The sequence below is a fragment of the Taudactylus pleione genome, unplaced genomic scaffold, assembly GCF_031769625.1.
Source record: "Taudactylus pleione unplaced genomic scaffold, aTauple2 ptg000205l, whole genome shotgun sequence".
In the NCBI taxonomy this organism is placed as follows: domain Eukaryota; kingdom Metazoa; phylum Chordata; class Amphibia; order Anura; family Myobatrachidae; genus Taudactylus; species Taudactylus pleione.
This window is the reverse complement of record NW_028284607.1, coordinates 2,963,042-2,976,443: the sequence shown is the minus strand read 5'-3', so window position 1 is coordinate 2,976,443 and position 13,402 is coordinate 2,963,042. Positions and strand designations below refer to the sequence as shown.

General features: G+C 45.0%; 1 protein-coding gene and 1 gene segment (V, D, J or C); both read left to right on the top strand.

Annotated features, from left to right (window-relative positions):
* Positions 1-10,374, top strand: part of LOC148517962 (immunoglobulin lambda variable 8-61-like) — a 75,216-nt gene extending 64,842 nt beyond the window's left edge. Inside the window, 1 exon segment of the V gene segment in view lies at positions 10,039-10,374. Within this exon segment, the coding sequence occupies positions 10,039-10,374 (336 nt within the window).
* Positions 10,375-10,810: 436 nt separating this feature from the next.
* The window catches only part of LOC148517961 (uncharacterized), a 49,150-nt gene continuing 46,558 nt past the window's right edge, over positions 10,811-13,402 (top strand). Inside the window, exon 1 of the mRNA XM_088477935.1 lies at positions 10,811-10,853. Within this exon, the coding sequence (XP_088334061.1) occupies positions 10,811-10,853 (43 nt within the window). The remainder of the gene's footprint in view (positions 10,854-13,402) is intronic.

Sequence of the window (13,402 nt, the reverse complement as noted above, 5' to 3'; positions counted from 1 at the left end):
GTTGATGGCATGTTATCGTCTATGTCATGACTAGTGGCAGCAGCTTCAGCACTAGGAGGAAGTGGTTCTTGATCTTTCTCTATTTTATTTTTATCGGAGAAAGTTTGGTCCTCCATTTATGTTATATCGATTTGATATATACGTGCGGCTAAACCCAGAAAATAATTTTTTTTTTGGTTTGGACTGGAGTGTACTTTGGGGGTTACAGCACCCTTTAATGGTCAAGCCAGCCGGCCCTTTACTTATGACACAGGCGCACTCTTGGCACTACTTTGTTGATGCACGTGCGGCTACTGCGCACACAATTCACAAACACAGAAAATAATTTTTTTTTTGGTTTGGACTGGAGTGTACTTTCGGGGGTTACAGCACCCTTAACGGTCAAGCCAGCCGGCCCTTTACTTATGACACAGGCGCACGCTTGGCACTACTTTGTTGATGCACGTGCGGCTACTGCGCACACAATTCACAAACACAGAAAATAATTTTTTTTTTGGTTTGGACTGGAGTGTACTTTGGGGGTTACAGCACCCTTTAACGGTCAAGCCAGCCGGCCCTTTACTTATGACACAGGCGCACGCTTGGCACTACTTTGTTGATGCACGTGCGGCTACTGCGCACACAATTCACAAACACAGAAAATAATTTTTTTTTTGGTTTGGACTGGAGTGTACTTTCGGGGGTTACAGCACCCTTAACGGTCAAGCCAGCCGGCCCTTTACTTATGACACAGGCGCACGCTTGGCACTACTTTGTTGATGCACGTGCGGCTTCTGCGCACACAATTCACAAACACAGAAAATAATTTTTTTTTTGGTTTGGACTGGAGTGTACTTTGGGGGTTACAGCACCCTTTAACGGTCAAGCCAGCCGGCCCTTTACTTATGACACAGGCGCACGCTTGGCACTACTTTGTTGATGCACGTGCGGCTACTGCGCACACAATTCACAAACACAGAAAATAATTTTTTTTTTGGTTTGGACTGGAGTGTACTTTCGGGGGTTACAGCACCCTTAACGGTCAAGCCAGCCGGCCCTTTACTTATGACACAGGCGCACGCTTGGCACTACTTTGTTGATGCACGTGCGGCTACTGCGCACACAATTCACAAACACAGAAAATAATTTTTTTTTGGTTTGGACTGGAGTGTACTTTCGGGGGTTACAGCACCCTTAACGGTCAAGCCAGCCGGCCCTTTACTTATGACACAGGCGCACGCTTGGCACTACTTTGTTGATGCACGTGCGGCTACTGCGCACACAATTCACAAACACAGAAAATAATTTTTTTTTTGGTTTGGACTGGAGTGTACTTTCGGGGGTTACAGCACCCTTAACGGTCAAGCCAGCCGGCCCTTTACTTATGACACAGGCGCACGCTTGGCACTACTTTGTTGATGCACGTGCGGCTACTGCGCACACAATTCACAAACACAGAAAATAATTTTTTTTTGGTTTGGACTGGAGTGTACTTTGGGGGTTACAGCACCCTTTAACGGTCAAGCCAGCCGGCCCTTTACTTATGACACAGGCGCACGCTTGGCACTACTTTGTTGATGCACGTGCGGCTACTGCGCACACAATTCACAAACACAGAAAATAATTTTTTTTTTGGTTTGGACTGGAGTGTACTTTCGGGGGTTATAGCACCCTTAACGGTCAAGCCAGCCGGCCCTTTACTTATGACACAGGCGCACGCTTGGCACTACTTTGTTGATGCACGTGCGGCTACTGCGCACACAATTCACAAACACAGAAAATAATTTTTTTTTTGGTTTGGACTGGAGTGTACTTTGGGGGTTACAGCACCCTTTAACGGTCAAGCCAGCCGGCCCTTTACTTATGACACAGGCGCACGCTTGGCACTACTTTGTTGATGCACGTGCGGCTACTGCGCACACAATTCACAAACACAGAAAATAATTTTTTTTTTGGTTTGGACTGGAGTGTACTTTCGGGGGTTACAGCACCCTTAACGGTCAAGCCAGCCGGCCCTTTACTTATGACACAGGCGCACGCTTGGCACTACTTTGTTGATGCACGTGCGGCTACTGCGCACACAATTCACAAACACAGAAAATAAGTTTTTTTTTGGTTTGGACTGGAGTGTACTTTCGGGGGTTACAGCACCCTTAACGGTCAAGCCAGCCGGCCCTTTACTTATGACACAGGCGCACGCTTGGCACTACTTTGTTGATGCACGTGCGGCTACTGCACACACAATTCACAAACACAGAAAATAATTTTTTTTTTGGTTTGGACTGGAGTGTACTTTCGGGGGTTACAGCACCCTTAACGGTCAAGCCAGCCGGCCCTTTACTTATGACACAGGCGCACGCTTGGCACTACTTTGTTGATGCACGTGCGGCTACTGCGCACACAATTCACAAACACAGAAAATAATTTTTTTTTTGGTTTGGACTGGAGTGTACTTTCGGGGGTTACAGCACCCTTAACGGTCAAGCCAGCCGGCCCTTTACTTATGACACAGGCGCACGCTTGGCACTACTTTGTTGATGCACGTGCGGCTACTGCGCACACAATTCACAAACACAGAAAATAATTTTTTTTTTGGTTTGGACTGGAGTGTACTTTCGGGGGTTACAGCACCCTTAACGGTCAAGCCAGCCGGCCCTTTACTTATGACACAGGCGCACGCTTGGCACTACTTTGTTGATGCACGTGCGGCTACTGCGCACACAATTCACAAACACAGAAAATAATTTTTTTTTTGGTTTGGACTGGAGTGTACTTTTGGGGGTTACAGCACCCTTAACGGTCAAGCCAGCCGGCCCTTTACTTATGACACAGGCGCACGCTTGGCACTACTTTGTTGATGCACGTGCGGCTACTGCGCACACAATTCACAAACACAGAAAATAATTTTTTTTTTGGTTTGGACTGGAGTGTACTTTCGGGGGTTACAGCACCCTTAACGGTCAAGCCAGCCGGCCCTTTACTTATGACACAGGCACACGCTTGGCACTACTTTGTTGATGCACGTGCGGCTACTGCGCACACAATTCACAAACACAGAAAATAATTTTTTTTTTGGTTTGGACTGGAGTGTACTTTCGGGGGTTACAGCACCCTTAACGGTCAAGCCAGCCGGCCCTTTACTTATGACACAGGCGCACGCTTGGCACTACTTTGTTGATGCACGTGCGGCTACTGCGCACACAATTCACAAACACAGAAAATAATTTTTTTTTTGGTTTGGACTGGAGTGTACTTTCGGGGGTTACAGCACCCTTAACGGTCAAGCCAGCCGGCCCTTTACTTATGACACAGGCGCACGCTTGGCACTACTTTGTTGATGCACGTGCGGCTACTGCGCACACAATTCACAAACACAGAAAATAATTTTTTTTTTGGTTTGGACTGGAGTGTACTTTCGGGGGTTACAGCACCCTTAACGGTCAAGCCAGCCGGCCCTTTACTTATGACACAGGCGCACGCTTGGCACTACTTTGTTGATGCACGTGCGGCTACTGCGCACACAATTCACAAACACAGAAAATAATTTTTTTTTTGGTTTGGACTGGAGTGTACTTTCGGGGGTTACAGCACCCTTAACGGTCAAGCCAGCCGGCCCTTTACTTATGACACAGGCGCACGCTTGGCACTACTTTGTTGATGCACGTGCGGCTACTGCGCACACAATTCACAAACACAGAAAATAATTTTTTTTTTGGTTTGGACTGGAGTGTACTTTCGGGGGTTACAGCACCCTTAACGGTCAAGCCAGCCGGCCCTTTACTTATGACACAGGCGCACGCTTGGCACTACTTTGTTGATGCACGTGCGGCTACTGCGCACACAATTCACAAACACAGAAAATATATTATTTTTTTAGCACTTGGGGGGAGCACCCCTGATGGACAGAGCACCCCCTGGACAACACTGCAGCACTCCTTTAGGACTGGGACACTGCACAGGACTTTGGAGTGGACACAGCCCCTATGGAGAACTGACTGCACAACACAGTCCAGCCAGCCCCTATGGACTTTGAAGTAGTGGACACAGCCCCTATTAACAACAGCAGCACAGCACAACACAGCCAGCCCCTATGGACTTTGAAGTAGTGGACAACAGCAGCACTACACTACACTACACTACACAGCCCTAACTCCCACCCTCCCTCTTCACTGTCCACAGCCGAGTGAGAAAATGGCGCCGACGTGGGTACCTTATATAGGATCCAAAACCCGCGAGACTCGGAAGGCGGGATGATGACGTTTTGCCTCGATTTCAGATCCGAGTCAGGCGGGAAAAGTCGAGCCTGATTCGGATCGGACTCGGATCGGGGGGGCTCGGGGGGGTTCGGATTTCAGAAATCCGAACCCGCTCACCCCTACACCCTATATGGATTATCCCTCTCTCTCATACTTATTAAACAGTGTTACAGTAGCAACGAGTAAAGCAGACCTAATGGAAGATTTCCACTCTTAAGTGCACCAACATTGTTGAAACAAGACAGGAACTCTAAAAAATATTCAAATTCCTGGGGCTTATACTGCAATATAAGTTTTTTATAAGACGGTAGTGATAAATTAGTGTCATATGCTATTGATGCTTTTAAATGTGAAATGGTATTTTTAGGAATGTGAATTTAGGATGAGATATAGGGCCTGATTTACACCCGTTCTCTATATGCGTGCGCTCACAAGTGGCCCGATGTTCTGCATATGTGCATGCTTCTGCCCGTGCGGGAACTACTCACTGCGATCGCATACCACTCGCTCGCCCTGCAAAGACAGCCCAGTGTAATGAGTGACAGGAGCGGCCGTGTGTGGGTGGTAACAAGGGCTGTCCTGTAATAACGGGAGGTTGGAGATGCGAACGCAGGCGTGCCTGAGTGTTTCAATGCCGTTTCGGAGGCATGCATAATTAACAGGCAGCGTCATAGTACACGTCACTTGGCTTTTTTTTACACTGAAATGCTCGCAGAGCTTGCGGTAGGGTAAGGCTACCACAAGCACTGCGTTCGCAACCGATGGTCCTCGATGTACCAATTTTTTAATACACTTCCTGGAGATGACGTGTGCCAGTGGGCGTCTCTACATACGCTAAGGGGTGTATGCATACGCAGAGCGATCGCTCGCACAGCCAAAGTGGGTGTGCTTATGATTTGGCGAGCGATCGCATCCCATGACGTAAATTTGGAAAACTTGCATACACTCAGTGCGAGCGTACGCATCTAGCGACCGGGTCTGAATCAGGCCCATAGCTCATTAGTTTACTACCCATTTACTTATAGGTTCGTGTTTGGAAGTTAATATACTGTACATAAGGCCTAGCTGCGTGCTGCTTTATAAATCCCATAAGGCTTAAAACTACATAGAACATGTGGCGACTAGTATATGTGTATAGTGGGAGTGAGGTTTATATTTAAAGTATGTTGATATTTGAATAAACTTAATTTTACATGTGTGATACCTAAGCATCCTGTGTGGAATGCACTAAAGAACACCTTTAGTAAATATTTCCAATGAAATAAAGAAATATTAAATTTTTACCATTGTGGCCTTTATTGGTAAATATAATAATTTAAGGTATAATAATTGCATATTTCAACCAGAATGATCTACAGTATTTTGTCAAGGCTTACCCAAGCAAGCCCACAAAACATATCTAGCAACATAGCTTCTGTGGAGGCAGTAATTAATTAAGGTATCCCACCTGGGCGAGAGAGCCATCAACATATAGGTACACAGATACACAACACATACTGTATGCACACCTGAGCCCATAGACCAAACACCGTACCTATAAATGACATATAGTATACATATCATACCAGCATATAATTTTAGGAGCCTTAAATTGATTTCCCTCATAACAATTAAAAAACCGAGCTGCAAGTGGAAGGAAGCCAGGGGTGGTGGTGGGGATCTCAGTGTCACTGCCCAGTGAACCCTGCAGCTGCCATCTTGCACATGTCAAGGAATGCATCTTTGGCATCCGGGCACGAGCGACTGTGCCCGGGTGCCTGGAATGGCACCCTGCAACCAGAATAGCTGTTGCAGTGCTGCCCAGTGCATCCTTTTGATGTTCCAAACATGCACCCTGCAGCCCCCGTAAGTTTCAGGACACAAATGCATCCAACACTAAATTACTGTAGGCCCACTGCATGCAAAATTAGCATTTTAAGAGGCATATTTTTCAATTATTGGGTTTCTTATCAACACTAATATTGTCAACAAGAAATTATTTACCGCCCGAAAGTACCAAAAGGAGACCATCCCTGCAATCTGTTAGTAGCGAAGCAGCAAAATTTGTGATAACTTCACTACTATATCGGGATTCCCCGGTGCGCTACTGTGCATGTGTAGTATGTTAACAATATTATTTGATAATTAGGCCCTTATAGAAAGTAATATGGTCAGAAAGTATCACAGTTAGTCTAAGGACATTATGAACAATATCAATTGCTATTAGTGATTGAGGAAATATCCCATTGTGACAATCACACCATGATGTATTTAGTCATAAATATTTCACTAGTACTAATACCCTCTTAGGCTTTGTAATTTTTGGAACTTATTAGCAAACCACAATAGCTAAAGAATATATTTGTAATGTAATGGTACCTGTACCCCCACTGTAAAAAAATAACAACAGAACTCACACACCGTAGAAAGTATAACTTTATTCCATACATGAAAAAAAAAACAATACTCACCTATCTCCTGGCGTAGCATCTGTCCCCTTGTCAGGTAGGCTCCACAGGAATTGGCGGACCAAATCTGACATTACCACATATATCTCTACCATGGTAGGCATGCTGGCAACTGTAGTTCAAATGTAAAAAACAATAGTACTTATCTATTTTTGACACTATTACCCCTGCACCCACCGGCCAGGGGTGCAGGGAAGAGCCCTGGGCTTCAGCCTAAGCCTGGGGTGCTTGGGAGAGGGGGACCCCTAATTTGGGGGAGTCCCCACCTCCTCTGAAATCCCCGGCTTGGGTTGACTAGCTTGGGGTTTTAATTAGAGATGAGTGTGTTCAGTTTCCAGAGATCCGAACCCACCCGAATTTAGCAGAACCGAGTCAGATCCAAGCCGGCTCGGATGTTCCCGCTTTACTCGGACCTCTCAAATCGAGGCAAAACCATAGAGACGAAATCTTGCGGTTCACAAGCTTTCGTCTCTATGATCAATGTAGTATATAAGGGACCAAACGACGGACGCCATTTCACTCCGGCTGTGGAGACTGAACAGGGAGGGTGGGTAGTGTAGGGCTGGGAGAGGTGCTGGTGCTGTCTGCTGTGTCCTGGGCTGGTGACTGCTGTTCCGTTCTGGGCTGCTGCCTGCGACAGCTGTCACTGTGCTGTCTGCTGTGTCCATCTGGCCTGTTGCTGATCCATCTGGGCTGTCTGTGCTGTCTGCTGTGTCCTGGGCTGGTGTTTTTCATGTCTGCTGTGTCCATCTGGGCTGGTGCAGAACTGTAGATACATCTGGGCTGGTGCTGTGTCCATCTGGGCCCAAGTTCTGGACTAAAAAAAATAAAAATAAAAAAATATATATATTTAGTCAAAAGAAAAATCAAACTGTCTTTTATATTTTTCCGTGTGTGTGTGTGCGTGCGTGTTAGGCTTAACCGCAGTACCGCACAAGATCCAGCCAGCAATGCAAGTTGCAAGCTAGTGCTGCCCGACTCCAGTCGTGATCAATCTGTGCTCTGGGCCCAAGTTCTGGAGCATAAAAAAAATAAAAATCAGTTGTCTTTTTTTCGAATAATTGTCTGTGTGTGTTAGGCTTAGCCGCACAAGATCTAGCAAGTCAGCAACGCAACCTAGTGCTGCCCGACTCCAGTCGTCATCAATCTGTGCTCTGGGCCCAAGTTCTGGACCCCCCCCCAAAAAAATAGTGTCTTTTGTATATTTTTTTTCTGTGTGCACACGACTGCACGTGTGTGAATTTTGTAACTGCACCTTGGCTACACTATTGGTGCTTGTGACACTGCTTCAAGACTGCAGAAAATATGGAGGGCTGTCACATGACAGGAGAGCAAGGCCAAGAACCACACGTTGTAGCTGCCGCCAGCAGTCATCATGATAATGCAAGACCGTCAACTTCCTTGTCCTCTATGAAGGCCCATGCCTTCAATCCTCAAGGGTATCCCAACCATCATCTTTGCACAGTCCTCAACTCTATTAATAATTATATCAATCAGTTTTGAGCCAGCAAGCTGGATGCAACCTTTTTTAGCCCTTTAACTAGATGAAAAAAATCAATATTGTGAGCTGTGAGGTAACCAAAATTGACTGGAAACGAGTGGAAATAAATGTTATTGAGGTTATTAATACTGTAGGAACAAAAAAGGCACATTTTATGTGATTTTAGCTGTTTATTTGATTATTTAAGAAAAAAATCCAGACCCAAAACCAAAACACGAAAACAAAACACCAAGGAAAAAAAATCCCAAACCAGATTCAGATCCAAAACCAGGGGAGATCCAGATCCAAAACCAAAACCAAAACACGAGGGTCGGCGCACATCTCTAGTTTTAATACTTTGGCCATGGGTGACCTGATGAAAGGGTCCCCTGGCTGTGGCACTGCAACCCAGTTAGGTTTGAGTCCAGTGCTGGTTTTATAAATAGGGGAAACCCCACACCATATTTTTCCCTATTTTTAAAACCAGGACTAGCTGTGGGAACCCAGTAATTTTTTTTAAATTAACCATTTAGACAGCAATTAGGAGGCAGAAACATAAATAAATCACACTGATCAATGTATTTTTCTGCCAAACACGCAACTCAGGAGGTAGTCTATTTAAAACTTCTATTTCGGTCCGAGTTTGCTAAAATTATACCCATGATTATAATCACGATTCTTGGTAAATTCCCAAGTTGTATTCCTGGCTATGAAAACTACTTGAGGATGGTGTATTTATTTCTATTTGTGTTCTCACCCGAGTTTTGCAGAGTTTCATGATTTTTCACCTGACTTTGCCTTTAGTAAATTTGCGAGTTGTAAAAAAATGGCCAAACACACGCGAGATTCCACACTCGACCAGACACGATTCTTAGTAAATTTACCCCTTAATGTGTATATGCACAAAGCAAGCCAATGGCAAAGGGATCAATTTTCTCAATTCTGGACTCTAAAAGGTTGGAACGGGGCTTCAAGAATGGATGCCATTTAAAGATGACATCCGTTCCTGCAATCAAAACCCAAAAGTGATGTATTTTTTTACTTTGATGAATTGAGAAATGTGGAAGTCCCCAAACTATGTATGGAGCCGAGTTCCACTTTGGGCATGTCCAGTAAGCAGTAGATTTCAGTGAAATCTCTTTAATGAATGGGGCCAGCACTTAAAGTTTTACAAAATTGGGTGTGAAAATTTATATTTTCATCTACTTTTAAGGATAATAAATAGGCCTTATAGCCTGGGAACCATATAAAAAATATAGACTTGCTATGAATAGCTTCTTACTAACAGAGCAGCATATATAATCCATCTAACATTACTCATATTGTCGACATTTCAGCTGTCCTCTCCGGCAATTACCGGAATTGTAGAGTGCAAGATAGGACAAAACAAATCTAGTCTTAAAGCGTGCCTGCCTGCTCTCTTCCTGAGTGAAGCAAATACGTCAGGAGACTGGCCTTCTCTCCCCACAGAGTTCAGGAAAGCCACCAAAAAATGTGTTAGTCTACTGGACATTGTCATATATTACAATTTTGCATATTACAGTATACTGCAGATACTGTAAGTTAGTATGTGGGTTGGCTATCATGAGAATCACTAACTGTCACCCGCAGTTAAATAAATCACCTTTGGTCTGTGGGGAACAGACACTGATAATTTGCATAGAGAGACAGATTTCTGCAGTATATTAAGGTGAATTTGTATTCGATTAGCCAGATATTTTGGTTCTGCTCAGCAACCTTCTCCTCAGCTTTATCATGCGCTGGTGTCTCCTTCTCCTCACTCTCACATCTCACTGTTCATGTAAGTTATTATCCTTGTACAGCCATCTCTGATCAGGTTTTGTTTCTTTCTCTGAGTTTCTTCTTCTTATTTCAGATTCTGTGGCTCAGTTCACTGTAATTCAGGAATCTGCAATGTCAGTGTCTCCTGGTACAAGTACCCCGCCTGACCTGCAAACGTAGTGGAGGCTCAGTAGCTGGGGATAACTGGCCAGGCTGGGTATACCAAACACCCGGGAGTGTCCCTAAACTTGTAGTTGGTAGCAGCAGTACCAGTAATCCAAACTACAGACCCTCATGGACATCAGATCGATTTACTGGGTCCATATCAGGAGGATCAGCCGTTCTGTCCATAAGTAATGTGCAGGCTGGGGATGAAGGAACTTATTACTGTAGTCTTTGGAACGACGGTGTGCACAGTGTTAGAAGCTGATAGAGAACTGAGACATTAATATCAGCTTCCTGTATTGTGACACAACACAGTCTGTTCTGTTTTATTGCTGGGAAGACTGATATCATTTATAATGTAGAAAAATATCAATTTGATTGTGTAGTTGGTTAATACTGAAGCATACGTGCCTACTCTCTCCGGAGTCGTGGGAGGTTCCCAATTTTATGGGTAACCCCCCACACCCTCGAAAGAGTAGGCATATCTCCCGCATCCCATCCACTTCCTAGTGAAGTGGGGAGGATGGGGAGATTTTAGGACAAATTTGCGGGTCCGTATGCAGGGGATGGAGCTAAATGATGCGAATCGTGTCATTTAGCCCCGCCCCCTTCTCACGGACCCGTGAATCATGGGCTTTCCAGCAAAGGGGGCCGGGGCCTAATGCCAGCTGTAGCCTGGCCTCGCCCCCCCCAAAGCTGAGATGACTGAGCTGGTCCCGGAAAATATTAATGAAAAATTGGCAAGTATGTACTGAAGTATATTGACATTTCCAAGAACAAAACGACCCAAAAGGTAGTCAGCAAAAAAGACCCAGAAATTTAAACCGGTCTCTAAAATAATAGTAGAAAAAAAAAACCTCAGTTGTACACAGTGATATATACATATGTGGCACATGATGAGTCATGCATGTAAAAACCTGTCCATATGTGTGTGCATCACAATAGACAACTATAGACAAATAATTTATAACAGTGAGAAAAGGTGCAAATGTCTTGAGGTTGTGAATACATGCAAAATCATAACATATCATTCTGTATGTCTGAACTCTATAAAGACATCACATGTGGTGAAACTAGGCTCACTAGATGGCGCACATACACACATATAATCTCCCCACTAGCCAAAGTGCAATGGTGCTCTGTAAATGTGGTGAAAATAGGCTCACTAGATGGCGCACATACACACATATAATCTCCCCACTAGCCAAAGTGCAATGGTGCTCTGTAAATGTGGTGATAATAGGCTCACTAGATGGCGCACATACACACATATAATCTCCCCACTAGCCAAGTGCAATGGTGCTCTGTAAATGTGGTGAAAATAGGCTCACTAGATGGCGCACATACACACACAATCTCCACACTAGCCAAGTGCAATGGTGCTCTGTAAATATGGTGAAACTTGGCTTACTAGATGGCGCACATACATATACAATCTTCACACTAGCCAAGTGCAATGGTGCTCTGTAAATGTGGTGAAAATAGGCTCACTAGATGGCGCACACACACACACACAATCTTCATACTAGCCAAGTGCAATGGTGCTCTGTAAATGTGGTGAAACTAGGCTCATTAGATGGCGCACCTACATACACAATCTCCACACTAGCCAAGTGCAATGGTGCTCTGTAAATGTGGTGAAACTAGGCTCACTAGATGGCGCATATACATTGTGACACAGTCAGGATAGGGGTCCCTTACCTGGGGTAGGTGGACACCTCTTTACACACAGCAGCCAGGACACAGCACTAGTCATGGATTTTCATGCAAGCTGGTCGGCACCAGTTTTTATTGTGTGACACAAATAATCAAACAAACAAAACATAAAAGTAAACCCTAGTCCGTCTGGGCTCTAATTAGACAGGTAACTCCCTTTCTACATGTGGCAGGGCCTTCTGCCTTACCACAAACATAGTACATACCAGTGTCACAGTGTCTCAGAACAAAACCACAGTGTCTGTTCTCCCCAGGGTGTGTGAGACACTGCATCAAAACTCTACACAGCTCTTATGAGCCACTTACAGGTGTATTCATTAATTAGTCTGGTCTCAGGCTCAAAAGTCCAACACCTGAAGCGGCCCTGTGGATGGAGTTCTTCCTTATCTCTCACACCCACACCCCCAGGACCCATTATCCAGCTTTTACCAAAAGCCGACACTCAAATCTGCTTGGTAAAACAGACTTTTCCTGGGGGTTTAAAACACATATTACAGGAATCTGGACACAAATACACGCCATCCCTAACTTCTCCAGTGCTTCTATCACAACACACAATGTAAATGTGGTGAAACATAGGCTCACTAGATGGCGCACATACCCATACAATCTTCACACTAGCCAAGTGCAATGGTGCTCTGTAAATGTGGTGAAACTAGGCTCACTAGATGGCGCACATACTGTACACACACAATCTCCCCACTAGCCAAGCTCAATGGTGCTCCGTAAATGTGGTGAAACACATTTGGAAATAAGAAAAAAAAGTGTTGCTTCATCGAAACTTGCAGCAACCCTATAGCAGGTGCAGTTATCCATCTGTCCAAAGCCTCTTATGTCTGTGGCTGTGTATCTGGGAACGCAGCTGGTTGCACTGATATGCCCGCAACACTCCCATAACATGTCCACTGAATGGACCATTTCTGTATGCACTAGTAGCCCCCTTCCAGTCACTGGCCAGAATCGCTTTTCCACTATATTTCTGATACCGCCTGTCCCAATCACAATAGCACCTTTGCAATGCATGCACCATATAACTTTTCTGAAATGTTCTTGCAATTGCAAAAAATTGCTCAACTGCGTGAATATCGGCATTGCTTGCAGAATGCTCTGACTCATGCCCCATATCTCTGTTTTTAGATGCATGTGCCCATTGTGGGACAGCCCCTTCAAGTCAAAACTGTCTTGTCAAAATCTGTACATTTTGGATGGATGCAATGGTTTTAGACAAATACATCCATTGCTGGCTGCAATGGATGTCAGCCACCTACACATAACAAGCAGACATATTTATTCACTCAGCCAGCCAACATCCTATTGCTCCAGTCTGATTATTGTGCTGAGTAGAGATCAGTGGTAGATCCAGGGAAGGTGATCAGGACCATCGCTCCCTGTAACACACACTTTCCCTGTTGTCTCATCTCCTCTCTGAGCCAAGCTCTCAGTGATGCTCAGTGAGTGAGGAGACAGAAGCAGCTGAGAGCTCTGCTCCAGGGAGAAAATGAGGCATCGGGGAGGAGTGGGAAGCCATCCAAAGTGCTAATCTGGAGATGGTGTGTGACTATCGCCTCCATTCCCCG